Raw genomic sequence first — 20,642 nt, 5'->3', positions numbered from 1 at the left:
ATGTGGACTACAATTCCCATGCTCCCACGGACTGTCACGTGACTATCGCATGTCCCTGTCAGCCAATCCTGATCGCGTAAATCGTTTTGATTTAGTTCAGCTGTGTTCAGTTCCATTCATCTTATTTAAACTCTTCTGTTTGTGTGTTGTGAAGTTTTGCCGATCGTGTTTGCGTGCCTTATTTCTGAATCTAACCATTACCGTGTATGACACTTGTCTTCCGTTTACTCTTTTTGCCCTTTTTGATATTAAACTTTCCTTGATTTATATTCCACGAGCGTCTGGTCAGTTTCTGCCTTGTGACATGTTAGTATTTTAATTAAAATATAAAGTATGTAAACAATCGCGATTGTCACATTTTTAACATCGGGTAAAAACGTTAATTCGAATTAACCGAATTAATCGTGAAAATCGCCCAGCACTACCAGCAGCATTGGTAAGAGAATGTCGGCATGGCCCACACAGTGCTCAAAGTCTGAAGAATCTTGTAGGAAAGGTTGGCTTAAACCAGATGAATGATGGGTAAGAATAGTATTAGTGAATCTATGCTTCCTAAAGGCAGCAGTAAAACAGGCTGTGTTCCAAACTGCACCATATTGTACAAGATATGTGTAATTAGTGCACTACTAATGGTCAAGTTACACAATATGTAGGGATGCAGGCCTTTACAGCTATTATCAAACATGTTAGTGTAAGTTTGTGTTCTAAAGTCTGAGATGATGCTTTACTTGTGGTATAAATTTAACTCCTCCAACATGGGTGCTGTTCATATCCAACGTTTGCTTTGCAGTGTTAATCTGGTTACAAATCACAGCCAGCCCTGCAAGACCAATCTTGAACTTAGTACTCAGTTGTTGCTTTGTTAGGCGCATTCACATGAGAAGCGGCAAAACTGCTTTTGCGTTGGCTGTGCTATTAGCTTGTCGCTGCGCTTCTCTGAGTTCGCCTGATTGAACTTTGACCTAGTTTGCCGCTCACCTTTTCAAAGCGCCTCCAATGAGACGAACTGTTTGATATGACATGGTAAAAGTGACTCAGGCTTAATGTGAACAAAGCTTAATGTGACTTATTGTACTAAAACAACGACCAAGAAATTCCATTCATAGAGAGAACTTATGACTAGCAATAACTGGGATAAGTTTAGTGTTCATATGTCGTTCTTTTAGTAACGTAAGCCACGTTAAGCTTTTTTTTCACGATAAGTGTTTTAGACCCTCTCGGAAAAGCTGATTCTCAGCGTTTCTTAGCACCTCGAGCTATAATGCAAGTTTAAAAGTAAAACAGTGAGGAAAAATACAGCTAAACATAGATGTAAGTTGTGATGTTGTTAATCATCCTCAGGTGAGCTTTATTCACTTTTATAGCATGCTTGTACAAAAAGGTAAAAGGAAGATGGGATGACGGCGTGATCTAGGTCGTCATCACATATGCTTTTCAAAGTGGATTTGATGGTTATTTTACACTAATGGATATTAGTGTCATGGAACACTTTGATGTTTGCGCTGAGCAAAGCGGTGATTTGCGCAGAGGTTTGAGGTGAGCAAAGCGCAAAACACTTCTCATCCAAATGCGCGTTCAAAGCTTTGTTCCTGTGTGAATGCGCTGGTGCTTAATAAGTGCTCCTCTCCCACTGAAACTCTTCCCACACTGTGAGCAGTAATACGGCTTCTCTCCGGTGTGAACGCGCTGGTGATCTGTGAGGGCTCCCCTTGTACTAAAACTCTTCCCACACCTTGAGCACGGATACGGTTTCTCTCCTGTGTGAATGCGCAGGTGTCGATCAAGGTCGCTCTTTTGGGTAAAACATTTTTCACACTGCGAGCATTGATAGGGTTTGTCGCCCGTGTGAAAGCGCTGGTGTAGCTGGAGATGACTTTTGGCTGTAAAGTTCTTACCGCACTGCGAGCAGTGATACGGCTTCTCTCCGGTGTGAATGCGCTGGTGTCGCTGAAGATCACTTGGTTGCGCGAAGCTTTTACCGCACTGCGAGCAGAGGTATGGCTTGTCGCCTGTGTGAAATCGTTGGTGTCGTTGGAGATGGCTCTGTTTTGTGAAGCTCTTACCACACTGTGAGCACTGATATAGATCCTCTCCTGTGTGAGTGTGCTGGTGTAGCTGGAGATAACTCTTGTCAGTAAAGTTTTTTCCGCACTGTGAGCAATGATACGGCTTCTCTCCAGTGTGAATGCGCTGGTGTCGTTGGAGATGACTCTGGTTATTAAACGTTTTCCCACATTGTGAACAGTGATACAGATCTTGCCCTGTGTGAATGCGCTGGTGTTTCTTTAGAGTGCTTTTGGCACTAAAGCTCTTTCCACACTCTGGGCATTGATACGGTTTCTCTTTCTCTCCTGGCTGAATGCACAAATGTCGCTGGAGTTCATTTTGTTGTGTAAAACTCTCCCCACACTGTGTGCAGTGATGAATTTCTTTGTGTTCTTGTCTCCATGATGCGTTTGTGCTGACAGTACCTACAAATGTTTGATCATTTCTACAGCACATTTGATTTTTTTCATCATTAATCTCTCCTGATTTGAGCAGCCGTGCATATTCCTCATGGTGGCATCTCTTGATGTGTTTGTGGAGGTAATTTTGGGATGTATAGGACAGTGTACACAAGGAGCAGATGAACATTTGCAGCTGGGAGCCTTTCACACCTGGAGCAGAGAAGGAAACACTAATGTTACAAAAAGTTCTGGTTACTGGATCCCCCCAACCCCTTTTCCCAAATTATCACCCAAATTAGACATTTCCACTTCCCAACACATGTCCAACATATGACTGCTTATCACCTGCCAGTGTTGTGTTCCAAGTAATACATGCGCTCGAACCAGTCTTGAAGTATAGTATCACATTGAAACCCTGTCCAACCTTCCCTCCCTCAAACAGCCGATTGTGTTTGTGTGGACGCCCTGTCGGTGGCTCTGCTAAGAACACTCGCAGTGGTGTGCTAGCGCATTAGACTGCTGTGCCACCCGAACACACACAAACATTTATTTTAATTATTATTAACAGATATTCCCTGTAGGCCTGCACAAATACAGCCAGCACTGAAAAAAGGGCTGAGAAATCCTTATGCACACTCCCTTTAGTGGTATGGGTGCTGGATATAGTTTCTGGTTATATTAATTATATATACTGTATATATATATAAAACATCCATAAAATGCACATTAGTGTTTCAAACAGTAATTTTGCTGTCAGCTTTGAGTAATCGGTAACTAAAAATCACTGCAGTCTGTCCCTGTTGTAAACAATGCAACACCTTAATAATTGGTTGTTTAATTTAGTCCTATTTATTTTACTGAATCTTCCAAATTGTATTTTATTTCCCCTATAGCGACAATGGGTGTGTTCGAAAACCTAGTGAGCTCTCTACATAGACAGCATTTTACATCATCCTACGCACGCTCCCGAGAAGTAGGCTGTTCGAAATCCTAGATGCCTTAGGCTGTGTTCGAAAACCTAGTGAGCTCTCTACATAGACAGCATTTTACGTCATCATGAATCATGTGTAACCTGTAACTATTTTTTCTGTCATGAATGTAACCAAAGTGTAAAATATGACCCTAAAATCCCAATAAACAAACAACTGTGCTTATTTCTTTTGTCTATGCTTGCTGAGGTTCAAAGAAACAAGGAATATTATGTCACTTTTTTATTTAAACAAATCGCACTGGTGTAATTTCTATATTGCCAGCACCTGTTACCATCTATGGGTGAATAATTTTGTCCGGTTTATTTCTGAAATTCTGTGTGAAATGATATCAGATTAGACTTTTCTCATCTTTTTGTGGTGTTTTTAATACAAACAAGAGAAATAAACATATAACCCATATACACACACACTGGTGCTGGTCATAAAATTAGAATATCATGAAAAAGTTGATTAATTTCAGTAATTCCATTCAAAAAGTGAAACTTATATATTATATATTATATATTAAACTTGTATATTATATTCATTCATTACACACAGACTGATATATTTCAAATGTTTATTTTTTTTAATGTTGTTGATTATAACTGACAACTAATGAAAACCCCAAATTCAGTATCTCAGAAAATTAGAATATTGTGACAAGGTACAATATTGAAGACACCTGGTGCCACACTCTAATCAGCTAATTAACTCAAAACACCTGCAAAGGCCTTTAAATGGTCTCTCAGTCTAGTTCTGTAGGCTACACAATCATGGGGAAGACTGCTGACTTGACAGTTGTCCAAAAGACGACCATTGACACCTTGCACAAGGAGGGCAAGACACAAAAGGTCATTGCTAAAGAGGCTGGCTGTTCACAGAGCTCTGTGTCCAAGCACATTAATAGAGAGGCGAAGGGAAGGAAAAGATGTGGTAGAAAAAAGTGTACAAGCAATAGGGATAACCGCACCCTGGAGAGGATTGTGAAACAAAACCCATTCAAAAATGTGGGGGAGATTCACAAAGAGTGGACTGCAGCTCGAGTCAGTGCTTCAAGAACCACCACGCACAGACGTATGCAAGACATGGGTTTCAGCTGTCACATTCCTTGTGTCAAGCCACTCTTGAACAAGAGACAGCGTCAGAAGCGTCTCGCCTGGGCTAAAGACAAAAAGGACTGCTGAGTGGTCCAAAGTTATGTTCTCTGATGAAAGTAAATTTTGCATTACCTTTGGAAATCAAGGTCCCAGAGTCTGGAGGAAGAGAGGAGACGCACAGAATCCACGTTGCTTGAGGTCCAGTGTAAAGTTTCCACAGTCAGTGATGGTTTGGAGTGCCATGTCATCTGCTGGTGTTGGTCCACTGTGTTTTCTGAGGTCCAAGGTCAACGCAGCCGTCTACCAGGAAGTTTTAGAGCACATCATGCTTCCTGCTGCTGACCAACTTTATGGAGATGCAGATTTAATTTTCCAACAGGACTTGGCACCTGCACACAGTGCCAAAGCTACCAGTACCTGGTTTAAGGACCATGGTATCCCTGTTCTTAATTGGCCAGCAAACTCGCCTGACCTTAACGTATTGTGAAGAGGAAGATGCGATACACCAGACCCAACAATTCAGAAGAGCTGAAGGCCACTATCAGAGCAACCTGGGCTCTCAAAACACCTGAGCAGTGCCACAGACTGATGGACTCCATGCCACGCCGCATTGCTGCAGTAATCCAGGCAAAAGGAGCCCCAACTAAGTATTGAGTGCTGTACATGCTCATACTTTTCATGTTCATACTTTTCAGTTGGCCAACATTTCTAAAAATCCTTTTTTTGTATTGGTCTTAAGTAATATTCTAATTTTCTGAGATACTGAATTTGGGGTTTTCATTAGTTGTCAGTTATAATCATCAACATTAAAAGAAATAAACATTTGAAATATATCAGTCTGTGTGTAATGAATGACTATAATATACAAGTTTCACTTTTTGAATGGAATTACTGAAATAAATCAACTTTTTCATGATATTCTAATATATATATATATATATATATATATATATATATATATATATATAATATATTTATTTATTTATTTTTCTACATATCAATACTCTGGAAAGGTGCTTAATGACCTTAGCATGACTGATATTTAGCTAAATGAGTTCTAACATGAGGAAAATTAAATAATTAAAACCCAAGTGTCTTTTTTGTTTTAGCCATTAATGTCTAATGTCTGGTGTGTACGTGTGGAGATAGTAGTAATTAAAACCAGCAAATTTGTCAAACACAAGTCATGGACAATTTAGTATCTCCAATTCACCTCACTGCATGTCTTTGGACTGTGGGAGGAAACCGGAACTCCCGGAGGAAACCCACACAGACACAGGGAGAACATGCAAGCTCCACACAGAAAGGACCAGGACCGCCCCACCTGGGGATCAAACCCAGGACCTTCTTACTGTGAGGCACCAGTGCTACCCACTAAGCCACCATGCCACCCCAAATAATGATAAGTAAAACCATAACATTTTAACATTATTTTAACATTACCATTAACAGAGCACTTTTTATTCCATATGTGGTCGAATGTGGAGCCAAGATCTTCAGCATATGCTTCGTCATACCAAACCAAAAGCTCCTGTCCTGGTTCGATGGATTGACAGCAGCGGTAAAGAATCAGCCCTCGATACTGAAATGCCACAAGATTCTGCTCATCATCATTCTGAGCACAATTCACGTACCTAAAATAATAAAGCAGAGCAGCACAGAAAAGAGAGAGGACTGATGGACACAGAGTGAGAAATGAATTACTTTCAACAAAACTTAACAGGTGCCAGAAGTGAGTGGTGTAGTCATCACCTCATCCAGTTAGCATGGGTCTCTCTCTTGGCATCTATGTATTCCTCACACTGCCCTCCCTTGTATATCTGAAAAACAAACATTCGTTAAACATTTACTTTTTTCCAAGAATAAATCACTATTCCAAGTAAATACTCTTTTACTAAACACTATAAAGACAAAACTGGTCTGTTGACACAGTCGCTCTTTTTTCTTTAATGTTTATTTGAAGTTATTGGAACTAAACTATATGGCAACAATTATATGCCCCCCCCTTCTTTGTGGAAAGCCCAAAACTGTAAAAAGCATGACTGTGATCCTGTCAGTGTATCCCTTTTTAAATTAAATGACATTAAATAACTTTCTACACCACCAAATTAACACTTTAAGTTAAAGAAGTATGTTTCCAATTTTTCAGTCACAGAAAAACAACAGTTGCAAAAATTATTGAAACATCAACAATGTCAATAACTAAGTGTATGTCAACTTTAATCTATAATAAACTAGCAGCAAATAAAAACTGAATAACCCACACTGAAAACTGCCCTTTTTAGGCTATTTAGGCTAATTGGAGTCATGCTGTCCATTTAATTAAATAAATTAGAAATCTAATATTATGGAGGATTCACTGACTCTGTATACAGCTTCACTGGCTGCTAAAATGGAAGGGTGGTGTATGTACGTATAATTCCTATCCTTGTATTCAGACTGGTTGGCTTCCAAAAGCCATTTAAATGAAAAAAGGAATCCATTTATGTGAGAGCAGCATTAATGTAAAGTGCATTTACAGCAGTTTGACTTGACGTTGCTTCACAAAGAGAGTAATGAAGACAAATCACAAATAATAATAAAAATAAACAAATAAAAATTTTGGGAACAACTACCCACTCAAATCTATCCAACAAAAAAATGTGGACAAAATAAAGGTATCATTCATTCATCATATCTGGTGCATTATTATTCTTTGTCCTTGGCCTTTGTCAGTCACTCACATCCTTACACGTGTCCATTTGTTCTGCTTCCAACACACCAACCTCAAGGACAAAATGTTCACTTGCTGCTTAATTTATTCCAAAAACTGCAAGGTGCCATTGTACTGAGATTATCAATGTTATTCACTTCACCTGTCAGAGGTCATAAAAAAGTGGGTTCTAATAGTCATAATAAAAATAACTGTCCTGAAAAATAAGCTAGATTTCAGGAATTTATAATCACCTCTAGGTTGCATGGCAGTTCATTCTACCGTACAGTGCATCTGAGTTTCTGAGTCCATATAGTTACATTTCTTACAGAAACATGTAAGATTGGGGGATTTTAAAATTAGTTTTTACTCTGGATTTTCTTAATCTTTTGATAATGTTAGAGACTGTAGATGGTAAAATCCCAAATTTTCTTGTGACTGGGCATTAAGAGAATAATCTTAAACTCTTTTGACTGAATGGGCACTATTTCCACCAACAGAGTGCAAGACATTTTTAAAAAGTCTTTCCAGAGGTGGCAGATCTCACTATACTGTATCCCTGCACATGAAAACTAAGTCTTTCATTAATTTGGTTTTTATACCCAGTTATTCTTGCATTACTTCATGAACTGGTGTTTCTGATCATTCCACAAACTTTCAAGCCTTATATTTCCTCGTCCCAACTCTTTTTAAACATGTTTCAGGTATTAAATCAGAAAGGGTGATAAGGAAAAGCTCTACATTATTATGTATGTAATTTAATTGAAGTTTAGCTTTCTCTTGTATTTAAAGTAAAACATTAACAATCAAGATATCCTACCCATCTTTAAAATGGTAGAATTATTTTCTTTTAATTTAACTTACCACCCAAGAGTATTCACTGTTCACAGCTTCCTCTTTGTTCACCAATTCTCCCTGGTAAGGTCCAAAGTGTGCACCAACTGGAACAGTCTCCCCCTTATTAAAAACTCCCAAGCCTGTGTCAAAAACACTGGACTTTCGAACCTCTAGACCAGGTGGAAGAGTCTGCCTGGCTCGGTCAGGAATCCCCATGGGAACATTAGTATCAGGGATGAAGAGGGCGGGACCATGAACCTCACACATGTTGATAAAGAAGGACTTGCACTCCTCGCAGTCTGGAAGGTACGACACAACGCAACAGAGTTAAATTATAAATACTTGAATTTTACTCAACTTTAATAAATTCTAATGCAGAAATTTTAAACAATTTAGTACAAGAGGACTTTGTGGTTAACCTAAGCCTATAGTGGAGCTTCTAAGGTACTACTAATACTGCAGACCAACCCCTGCTGCATAACAAAATCAAAACAAAGTCTCAAACTTATTTAATTATGTATTGTAATTAAGTTATTTTGTGGTGGTTTCAACTTTTTTTTGGGTAATCTACATCACTCCAATCTGGCTCACAGTCATGTTAATTTTCTAAATTAAATGTTTGTTTATTAGGATTTTAACGTCATGTTTAACACTCTTTGGTTACATTCATGACAGAAACGGTAGTTAATCGTTACACGAGATTCATCATTTCACAAGGTTATATCAAACACAGTCATGGACAATTTGGTATCTCCAATTCACCTCACTTGCATGTCTTTGGACTGTGGGAGGAAACCGGAGCACCCGGAGGAAACCCACGCAGACACGGGGAGAACACACAAACTCCACACGGAAAGGACCTGGACCGCCCCAACTGGGGATCAAACCCAGAACCTTCTTGCTGTGAGGCGACAGTGCTACCCACTTAGCCACCATGCCGCCCTTTCTAACTTAAAAACTTAGCAAACCCTCTACAGTAAACCAGCTTTTACACATTTTTAATGCAAAGGTGTTCATTTGCTGACTTTTAAAAACTAAATTGAGCATGTGTGATGTCTATGTTATGGCACATTTTTTAATTAATTAAATTTTTTTTTGTAAAAAAAAAAATTATGAAATGCTAAAATAATAATATGCATAAAATATACAGAAAATAATAATACGTTTAATAATAATAACAATAACAGTTTGTTTTCTGTAGGGGCATTCAGCTATGCCACCACTGCAAAAACCTGAGTCTAAGCAATGCTAACGCCTGGTCGGATGCTCAACAGAAACAATGGGCCGTCTGAATAGAAAGATCACATCTTTGCAACAGCAATGCTTTTTGGGGCACTGGCACAAGTGGTGAAGGAACACAGAGGACATAACTTGATTCTTCATATGTGATATGTAAGATATGTAAGAATCTGCCGTTGGTTAGTGTAAAGAAGCAGAAGCAGCTTTACCCACGACAACAGGATATGAGTGCTGGCTTGCAACCAACAGAGGGCCAGCTGTAGGCTAGTAGTTAAGGTACTGGACCAGTACTAGACCACTGCCAGGTTGCTGCTGTTGGGCCCTTGAGCAAGGCCCTTAACCCTCAATTGCTCAGACTATATACTGTAAGTTGCTTTGGATAAAGGCGTCTGCTAAATGCTGAAAATGTAAATGTAAGAGGGCACAAGAAAATCCAAATTGGGTAAATGGAATGCAGAATAAATGCAAAAACCACACAATAGTTTGTTCCAGAATTTAAGTAAAGATTTTCAAACTTTTGCCTAAGATACTTTTGTAAAATACCCTCAAGACATGCCATCACACTTAATGTACATGTTATCTGGTGATTGAATTTTTTTTTTTGTAGCGTGGTTATGCTTTCCTCGCTGCATTCGGTAATGCACTAAATAGATATACTAGATATACTACGTAGTATAGTAGGGTACTATTAGGTATGCATCCTGTTTCATTCACTGCTGTTTCTTTCAATTTTGCCTTCAGGGGGGATAGATTACAAAATGTAGTTTCTCATTAGAGATAAAGTCTGTTCTCTCCAAACTATTAATATTGTGGTCTGTTATTTTACAGAGGTAATCTTCATTCTCAGGTTCTTCCTCTTTTCCAGGCTTCTTCAGGAATCCTCCATTCTGGTGTTCCACTGGTGTTATATATTCCACAGAGCTTGAGGTTCCTCCACCTAAAGATCCAAATTAAATTTAAAGTATAAACATGAAAAAACAGGACTCTTGTGTTTTATTAGTTACCCATTAAACACAGTTAAAGTAAAAATAAGGAAACAATTGATCATTAAGATTAGTTTTTGATCTTCGGACTAAACTGTAATTTTCTCTGTTAACTTACAGAAATAACCTTCATCATCAGGTTCCTTTTTGATTAGAGTTTTCTTCCGGGATCCTTCATATTTTTGTTCTACAAGAGTGATGTTCTCCACAGAGCTTGACGTTTCCCCATCTGAAGTCTCTATCTTCACAATTTCACAAACCTTATGACCAAAAAACAAAGAAAGCAAAGAAAATGACCAGTTAACTTCATCTTCTAATTATGTGCAATGTTTGCTAGAAAGAATAGAAAAATAATGGAACCCCATAGGGCAGCACGGTGGCTGGGTGGGTAGCACTGTCGCCTCACAGCAAAACGGTTCTTGGTTCGATCCCCAGGCAGGGAGGTCCGGGTTCTTTCTGTGCAGAGTTTGCATGTTCTCCCCGTGTCTGTGTGGGTTTCATCCGGGAGCTCCGGTTTCCTCCCATGGTCCAAAAACATGCAGTCAGGTTAATTGGAGACACTGAATTGCCCTATAGGTGAATGGGTGTGTGTATGTGTGTCTGCCCTGCGATGGACTGGCACCCCGTCCAGGGTGTTACTGTGTGCCTTGCACCCACTGAAAAGCTGGGATAGGCACCAGCCCCCCCCCAACCCTGATTGCATAAGCGGTTAATAAAGTGAGTGAGTGAGTGAGTGAGTTTGTTTGTTTTGTTTTATTAGTATTTTAACGTCATGTTTTACACTTTGGTTACATTCATGACAGGAACAGTAGTTAAGGTTCATCAATTTACACAAGGTTATATCAAACACAGTCATGGACAATTTAGTGTCTCCAATTTACCTCACTTGCATGTCTTTGGACTGTGGGAGGAAACCCACGCAGATACGGGGAGAACATGCAAACTCCACACAGAAAGGACCCGAACTGCCCCACCTGGGGATCGAACCCAGGACCTTCTTGCTGTGAGGCGACAGTACTACTCACGTAGCCACCGTGTCGCCCGAGTGAGTGAGTGGAACCCCATAGTAACATGTGCATATTAAAGAACGAGAAACAATTGCAAAACCACAGACAGTAATATAGCTATGCAGCAATAACAGCCTCCATTCTTCTGGGAAGACATTTCACAGAATCCGAAACTGTCTGTGGGAATTGTGCTCATTCAGTGTGTGCAATGAGTATGGCTGAAAAATCTAAACTCAATCAATAGCAGGGGTGTCTACATCCTTTAGGCCATAGTGTACACACTACTTATTGATAATAAACCAAATATAACCAACCCACCCATGCAGGTGTGTTTGTGATTTAGTCACTTCTCTATAAGTGCTGTTTTATGTTACTTTGTCCACTCCCTGTAGATAGCAAGGGTAACACTAGATTTTCTAAATTCATGAATATTAGCATTTTATTGTTAAATAATGTGTTATATAAAAAAAAAACCAAAAAAAACCAAAAAAAAAACAGCAGCTCCCAGGTGGCACAGCGGGATAATTCACTAGCACACCAGCGCAGGGATTCTGAACTCCCGAGTTCAAACCTCAGTTCTGCTACCAGTCGGCTGGGTGCCCTCTAGCAGGCATAATTGGTAATGCCTGCAGCAAACAAAATTGGCCATTAAAGTCTGCCGGGTGGGTAAAAGACCGGACTGAAAAGTGGGTGGGGTCCTTGGTTAGTAGCCCAAGGTGCCTGTACAGATGGTGGGGGAGCATGGAGATACTTATGATGATGATGATGATGATGATGGCGTGTCTTCACCAAATGTGTGGGCGAATAAAACAGGGTCGTGGACACGTCAGAGGGAGTGTGAGGCAGGCAAAAATAGCCTCCTCGGACACGACCGGAGTCTCTAGCAGCGGAAGACAAATTGACTATGCTAAATTGGGAGAAAAGGGGGAAAATGCATAGCAAAATAGCAAAAAGCTAACAAAAAAAACCCAAGCAAAATCACACTAAGATACATTAGCATTAGTCAAGCAGTGTTTAATGTTCTTTACCTAAATGCTGCAAATACAGTGGGCTATTCTAAAATCATCTTCATTATTCATTTGAAAGAAAATGACTAAAAAATAATGAATACAGTAAAGGTGAAACTATAATGATACAAACATCATTAATATTTACCTGTAAGTGAGCAGGATTCTGTTCACCAGATCTTCTGTCTTCTGATAATTCCATTCTAACACATCTGACAAAAATATATTGAAAATAAAACAATTATACATCAAAAAAATAAAATCTTACTGGTATTCCTAATAAGAGTTACAGGAAAACTTTCATTTAAGGGCTTAATTCTTGCTAATATTAATTTCTTGTCATACTTGAATCACAAAGAGAGCCATTTCTAATAAATTATACACCGATCAGCCATAACATTAAAACCACCTCCTTGTTCCTACACACACTGTCCATTTTATCATCTCCACTTACCATATAGAAGCACTTTGTAGTTCTACAATTACTGACTGTAGTCCATCTGTTTCTCAGCACCCTTTCATGCTGTTCTTCAATGGTCAGGACTCTCCCAGGACTACTACAGAGTAGGTATTATTTGGGTGGTGGATCATTCTCAGCACTGCTGGACTGAGAATAGTCCACCAACCTAAAATATCCAGCAAATAGCACCCCGTGGGCAGCGTCCTGTGACCACTGATGAAGGTCTAGAAGATGACCAACTCAAACAGCAGCAATAGAGGAGCGATCGTCTCTGACGATCATCTACAAGGTGAACTAACTAGGTAGGAGTGTCTAATAGAGTGGACACGGTATTTAAAAACTCCAGCAGCGCTGCTGTGTCTGATCCACTCATACCAGCACAACACACACTAACACACCACCACCATGTCAGTGTCACTGCAGTGCTGAAATCATCCACCACCTAAATAATACCTAATCTGTGGTGGTCCTGACACATAAAAGAACAGGGTAAGAGCAGGTAAAAACAGGTATGTAGAGAAATATATAGACTACAGTCAGTAATTGTAGAACTACAAAGTGGTTCTATATGGTAAGTGAAGCTGATAAAATGGACAGTGAGTGTAGAAACAAGAAGGTGGTTTTAATGTTATGCCTGATCGGTGTATAGTCTAAATGTCAAGACAATTTTAAAATTCATAATAATCATAAGTTTGTCTAATGCAGGTTTCGGTGGGTTTAAAAAGCCATTGTAATTAGAAAAATCCCATTAGAACAGGGGTGGGGAACCTCCGGCCCGCGGGCCGTATACGGCCCCCCGCTCAATCAAATGTGGCCCGCCATATATTTCCTACATGTTATTGTTTTTAATTTATTAATTTATTAATCATCATAATCATCTGTTCCGCATAATCCGTTTCAGTGTCGCGTAGCAACAAGGTAAACAAAGCCGCCCAGGCGTCTCTGTCTCCGCAATTAATGATGACGCGTATATCAAATTAACCAATGAGCTGCGACAACCGTGACTGTAGGTTCGTCCAGTTAGCTGCGTCTTTCTGGTTTAAGTTTGTAAAAATGTCGTTGATGATGAATGTCGCGTCTTTCAAGAAAAAAAGACAACGGATTTCTTTTTTGTAGAAGTGAAAGGAAAGCCAGTATGTTTAATTTGTGGAGAATCTCTCGCTGTTCTAAAGAAAAATAATATTGAAAGACATCATACCACCAAACACGCAAAGTATAGCACTCTGCAGGGATCGGAACGAGCGGAGAAAATAAAGGTGCTCAAACATAATTTGATTGCACAGCAAACTTCCTTCACACGACCAGAAAGGAACTGGACAGTGTGACTGAGGTGAGTTATGTGGTGAGTTCACTACCGTCACATTGAAATGATGATAAGGTAAGTCTGAGATCAAATATAAGCACTACATGCCATCAGCATAATTTATAAAGCCTGTATTATTTGGCTGTGTGTTGCATCATTGTAGTATGTGGCCCGTGACCAGATATGTAATTATTAATCTGGCCCTCGGTGGATAAAAGGTTCCCCACCCCTGCATTAGAATATCATCAATGGTAGAATAAAGTGTGGCTATATTATGAGAATATTGTGGTTGCCTCTAGGTTATTACTAGCAAGTTGTTGTTATTACCGTTTCAATATTTTGTATTTATGCATTTATATAGAAAAAGGGGAAATGTAAATGCTAAAACCAACCTCTAGATAGTAATGCTCCAAATAACAAATATAAAAAAATCATGCAAAGTGCACCTGTATTTATTATAAAATAAGTTGCTAATGGTTGAGAAGATTTAACACTCTTGGCTGTCATAGAAGGAATAACAAATTATTGGACAAAATTATAAAACACATAAATGGAAAAAGCTACCCAGCTAACACAGAACGTTCCCGTAACGTTAGATTTTGGTTCCCCTATGGTTATTTTTAGGGAACCATCCCATAACGTTATGGTAACGTTCTATTTTCGTTAAAAAAAAAAGAGCGCTGTTCCCGGAACGTTCCGGGAACTATATGAAACCTAACGTTCTCTCATGGTTTTATGAAAACTAACAGAGAACGTTATCTAAAAGTTGCCTTAAGGTTTTCTTTCTTATGTGTTTAAAGTAACGTTCCAGTAACGTTCCCAGAAGGTTTTCTTATGATCTTTAAAGTTTTTTGGTAGGAACTTACCAAAAAAACAGCCTTTTGCTTGAGACGGTCCATGTAGATCAACCTTTACTTACAAGTACCAACTATAAAACTATGAAACCTAACGTTCTCTCATGGTTTTATGAGAACTAACAGAGAACGTTAGGTAAAGCTTGTATAAGGTTTTATTTCTTATGTGTATAAAGTATCGTTCCAGTAACGTTCCCGGAAGGTTTCTAAGTTAACCCAGCTAGCACAATCATCTGGCCCAGTTCCCACTTTTCTATCGGCACAGTCGGCCGAGTGTCAGAATCGGCCAGAATCAATGTAGCCAGATCCGGCCCAGTTGTTACCACAGCTGGGTTTGGCTGGTGCTCGTAGAAACGCGTGCGCGCCGACGCTGGTTGTCCGGCTGTGGCCCAGCGTCCAGTCTCTGATTCAGCGGCGGCAGAACGAGCGTCACCATAGCAACAGTGCGACGCGAGCCGTTGAAGAAGAGGAATCGTTCGTTCGTGTGAGGTAAATAAACATTTAATCTCAACAACTTTTTACTTAGTAAAATGTAAGCAGAAAGTACATTAATGAGTTTTGGATTAAGATAGAGAACAATTTGGAAATGAAAGTTTCAGGTTAACTGGTAGTCTGAACTGAAACACTTCAGGTAACGTTAGCTAAAAGGCTAACAGTTTCTAGCATTAGACAACAGCTGCTAAATAATTAAAGTTCATTTAATACTGTGGATAACCTAAACTTAAAAGCTACAATAAGCAACAAGAACAACAACAACAATAATAGTAATACAATAATAAGCAACAGACGACCTACCATCTCTGACTACATCCACAAGGTGGACCAACAAAGCAGGTGTGTATAATTTAAGAGTGGACAGTGAGTGGACACGGTATTTGAAAACTCCAGCAGCGATGCTGTGTCTGATCCAGTCATATAAGCACAACACACAGTAACACACCACCAACCACGTCAGTGTCACTGCAGTGCTGAGAATCATCCACCACCTAAATAATACCTGCTCTGTGGTGGTCATGTGGAGGTCCTGACTATTGAAGAAGAAGGTAAAAGGGGGCTAACAAAGTATGCTGAGTAACTGATGGACGACAGTGGAACTGTAGAGCTACAAAGTGCACCTATAAATAGATAACTTTATTAATCCCATAGGGAAAGTCAGTAAATGGTAAGTAAACTATATGGTTAGTGGAGCTGATAGAAAAAGAGTATACATACAAAGAGGTGGTTTTAATGTTATGGCTGATCGTATATCATTTTATAACCCAAAGATTGTCCCTTGTATTTTTTGTAGATATTCAAGTGTCCACTACCATCACTGAGCCACATTTGCTTATTCACCTCTCATACATGAGTAAAAACTATGAAAACTACTCGCAGCATCTAACAGCCGGTGTAGATCATCAGCCAAGGTCACAAGATCCAGCAAGAAGGTTCTGGGTTCGATCCCCAGGTGGGGCGGTCTGGGTCATTTCTGTGTTGTTTGCATGTTCTCCCCATGTCCGCGTAGGTTTTATCCGGGTGCTCCGGTTTCCTCCCACAGTCCAAAGACATGCAAGTGAGGTGAGTTGGAGACACTAAATTGTTCATGACTGTGTTTGATATAACCTTGAGAACTGATGAATCTTGTGTTATGAGTAACTACCGTTCCTGTCATGAATGTAACCAAAGTGTAAAACATGAGCTTAAAATCCTAATAAACAAACAAACAGTACTTCTTTATATTGTGTATATATATATACAGTGTATCACAAAAGTGAGTACACCCCTCACATTTCTGCAGATATTTAAGTATATCTTTTCATGGGACAACACTGACAAAATGACACTTTGACACAATGAAAAGTAGTCTGTGTGCAGCTTATATAACAGTGTAAATTTATTCTTCCCTCAAAATAACTCAATATACAGCCATTAATGTCTAAACCACCGGCAACAAAAGTGAGTACACCCCTAAGAGACTACACCCCTAAATGTCCAAATTGAGCACTGCTTGTCATTTTCCCTCCAAAATGTCATGTGATTTGTTAGTGTTACTAGGTCTCAGGTGTGCATAGGGAGCAGGTGTGTTCAATTTAGTAGTACAGCTCTCACACTCTCTCATACTGGTCACTGAAACTTCCAACATGGCACCTCATGGCAAAAAACTCTCTGAGGATCTTAAAAGACGAATTGTTGCGCTACATGAAGATGGCCAAGGCTACAAGAAGATTGCCAACACCCTGAAACTGAGCTGCAGCACAGTGGCCAAGATCATCCAGCGTTTTAAAAGAGCAGGGTCCACTCAGAACAGACCTCGCGTTGGTCGTCCAAAGAAGCTGAGTGCACATGCTCAGCGTCACAACCAGCTGCTGTCTTTGAAAGATAGGCGCAGGAGTGCTGTCAGCATTGCTGCAGAGATTGAAAAGGTGGGGGGTCAGCCTGTCAGTGCTCAGACCATACGCCGCACACTACATCAAATTGGTCTGCATGGCTGTCACCCCAGAAGGAAGCCTCTTCTGAAGTCTCTACACAAGAAAGCCCGCAAACAGTTTGCTGAAGACATGTCAACAAAGGACATGGATTACTGGAACCATGTCCTATGGTCTGATGAGACCAAGATTAATTTGTTTGGTTCAGATGGTCTCAAGCATGTGTGGCGGCAATCAGGTGAGGAGTACAAAGATAAGTGTGTCATGCCTACAGTCAAGCATGGTGGTGGGAATGCCATGGTCTGGGGCTGCATGAGTGCAGCAGGTGTTGGGGAGTTACATTTCATTGAGGGACACATTAACTCCAATATGTACTGTGAAATACTGAAGCAGAGCATGATCCCCTCCCTCCGGAAACTGGGTTGCAGGGCAGTGTTTCAGCATGATAATGACCCCAAACACACCTCTAAGACGACCACTGCTTTATTGAAGAGGCTGAGGGTAAAGGTGATGGACTGGCCAAGCATGTCTCCAGACCTAAACCCAATAGAACATCTTTGGGGCATCCTCAAGCGGAAGGTGGAGGAGCGCAAAGTCTCGAATATCCGCCAGCTCCGTGATGTCATCATGGAGGAGTGGAAAAGCATTCCAGTGGCAACCTGTGAAGCTCTGGTAAACTCCATGCCCAGGAGAGTTAAGGCAGTTCTGGGAAATAATGGTGGCCACACAAAATATTGACACTTCAGGAACTTTCACTAAGGGGTGTACTCACTTTTGTTGCTGGTGGTTTAGACATTAATGGCTGTATATTGAGTTATTTTGAGGGAAGAATAAATTTACACTGTTATATAAGCTGCACACAGACTACTTTTCATTGTGTCAAAGTGTCATTTTGTCAGTGTTGTCCCATGAAAAGATATACTTAAATATCTGCAGAAATGTGAGGGGTGTACTCACTTTTGTGATACACTGTATATAGTTTACTTTTATAATTATTATTCTTATATGCAATTATATGTTATTTTCTATGTATAGTATTCATATAGCTGTCATTTTGGTTCACTTTTGTAATTGGTCTTATTTATAATATTCTGATTATTATTATTATACTACTTGCTGCAATTATCTTAATAAAATAATTTCTACTGCACAATCTGTAGTTAATCTGTAGCATAAATCTACTATTTTATCTATGAGGATGTGAAAGGAGAAGAAAACGGTAAATAAATAGTATCGTAGTGTTTCGGGGGCTATTCCGGCCCAGTTATGGGAGAGTCGGCGGAGATCTGGCATCCGGATTTGGGCCAGTGTATTTGGCCCGATTCTGGGCAGTCATTCAAAAAGAGTCAGAGCCGACACGGGCTGCCGGTGTTACCGGAGTGTTATTGCAAGGTTGTCTAAAGTTTTCAATAATTTAAAGGTTAGTACAAGGTTCCCTTAAGGTTTCAATAATTTTAAGGTTAGGGGAACGTTAGGGGAACGTTCCCACAACTATAATGCACAACCAAACGGGAACGTTCTATTTCCGTAAAGAAAACTTTCCTGGGGAACAATAGGGCAACCAAAACGATCCGTTCCCAGAACGTTCCCGGAACGTTCTGGGAACCAAAAATAGTTAGCTGGGTACTGAGGTAAAACAAGCACCTTAAACATCACTGTCAGTACAACTGGTTCAACAGTACACTTCAGTGCATACCTTAAGGAATATAAATCTAATACACTACCCTATGCACTATGCAGGGATTATAAATCCACTATTTAATACAATACCTAGTGCACTACGTAAAAAGTTTATTTTTATTTAGGATGCTACCAGTTAGCCAAGAAGCTCAGCAAGCAGCTTCAGTGTAACTAAACCTGTATGTACAAAACAGGACGTTAAACACCGCGCAAAAACTGTTTTTATAATTCATCACATATAGTCGTTACTTTAAATAAATACATGAATATTTTACTACAGACCACAGGCTGTTGATAAACATCATCATCTGCTGCTTCAGCTGATTCTTGTGTTTCTGTGTATTTCGGGCAGTTGTCAAATCAACAATAAAGTGCATTACCGACACCAGCAGGATTGGAGTAAGGAGCGTGCTGAAAGACTATATCATTTATTTTATTTTATTTTACTTTTATAAATAACGCTTTAATCTACGACGGCGTATTAGGGCCACTTTAAAGAAAAAATATTTTTTATTATTTATTTTGAGAATAAAGGCGTATAAATTTCAATTTCTAGATTAAAGTCAAAATATTATGAGATTAAAGTCAAAATATTATGAGATTAAAGTCGAAATAATTACGAGATTAAAGTCGAAATAATTACAAGATTAAAGTCGAAATAATTATGAGATTAAAGTTGAAATAATTACGAGATTAAAGTCAAAATAATTACGAGATTAAAGTCGAAATAATTACGAGTTTAAAATCGAAATATTATGGCCATAGCCACCTCATATTGTATTGTATTGTATTGAAGCGTACAATACGAACAGCCACCCAAAAATAATCTCGGGTTATAGGATAACCACAATAGCACTCGTTATAAGCTGCCCTCTGCGCTTGCGTGCCGATCCAGGTACTGAGACCCAAGCTTCTCTGAGCTAACAAGCCTACGACAGATGCACACTCTTTGGCCATAATATTTCGACTTTATTCTCATAAATATTTCAACTTTAATCTCGATTAATTTGGACTTTTTTCTCATAATATTTTTACTTTATTCTCGAAATCAAAACTTAAAAATATTTTTTACAGTGGCTCTAAAACGCCGTCGTATTAATCTGCTCAGGTCACACATAGACCAATTTTTAAAGACATTGAGTGAAGGCAAGGTTTAAATTCAGGTCCACTGTTTGGCACCCACACAGGGGCTCTACCATGATTCAAACTGTGTGGGTTTCCTCCGGGAGCTCCAGTTTGCTCCCACAGTTCAAGGACATAAAAGTGATGTGAATTGGAGAGCCAAAATTACTGTATACATACTGTTTTTGTTCATGTGTAATTTAGCTTGACCAATATTAGTTTGGAAAAGTATAACTTATGTCCTTTTAATAATTAAAACAGTGTTTCATTTTCAAAACGTTTTAAGGTCCAAAAGGCACCCAATCCCAGGAATGACTCTAATAATAACAAATAAAATAGTTCAACAGAATGCGATGCTATCACGGCGTTGACAATAACCTCTATCTTAGTATGTGGATTTGGAAATGTTTGTGCAGCTTCAGAATCAGGAAAAGACTTTTTAACGAGGCAAATGTGCAGTACATTGATCTGTAGCTGTTGTGGTACATTGTGGTGTTTGATTACTGGGATTTTAACGTCATGTTTTACACTTTGG

At 39.4% G+C, this 20,642-nt stretch overlaps 2 protein-coding genes across 3 annotated transcripts in view; one reads left to right on the top strand and one right to left on the bottom strand.

The window, feature by feature from the left end:
- Positions 1 to 1,312: 1,312 nt before the first annotated feature.
- Positions 1,313 to 19,323, bottom strand: LOC134317036 (histone-lysine N-methyltransferase PRDM9-like). 2 transcript variants are annotated; one of them, XM_062997679.1, is made up of 8 exons: positions 19,268 to 19,323; positions 12,432 to 12,495; positions 10,388 to 10,529; positions 10,113 to 10,223; positions 8,075 to 8,346; positions 6,271 to 6,338; positions 5,962 to 6,152; positions 1,313 to 2,657 (listed from the first exon to the last, which is right to left on the bottom strand). In XM_062997679.1, the coding sequence occupies exons 2-8, from the start codon at positions 12,483 to 12,485 to the stop codon at positions 1,576 to 1,578; spliced, it is 1,920 nt and encodes a 639-aa protein (XP_062853749.1). In that variant the 5' UTR covers positions 12,486 to 12,495; positions 19,268 to 19,323; the 3' UTR covers positions 1,313 to 1,575. The 2 variants fall into 2 exon arrangements, with proteins under 2 accessions (XP_062853749.1, XP_062853751.1); XM_062997681.1 differs by lacking the exon at positions 19,268 to 19,323 and adding an exon at positions 15,696 to 15,807.
- stk24b (serine/threonine kinase 24b (STE20 homolog, yeast)) overlaps positions 15,058 to 20,642 on the top strand; it is a 30,387-nt gene continuing 24,802 nt past the window's right edge. The window contains exon 1 of the mRNA XM_062997682.1: positions 15,058 to 15,389. The gene's annotated coding sequence lies outside the window, so the exon portion shown is untranslated. The remainder of the gene's footprint in view (positions 15,390 to 20,642) is intronic.

Source organism: Trichomycterus rosablanca, chromosome 6 (assembly GCF_030014385.1).
Source record: "Trichomycterus rosablanca isolate fTriRos1 chromosome 6, fTriRos1.hap1, whole genome shotgun sequence".
Lineage (NCBI taxonomy): Eukaryota > Metazoa > Chordata > Actinopteri > Siluriformes > Trichomycteridae > Trichomycterus > Trichomycterus rosablanca.
Note: the sequence above shows the minus strand (reverse complement) of the source record. Positions and strands in the feature narration are given on the sequence as shown.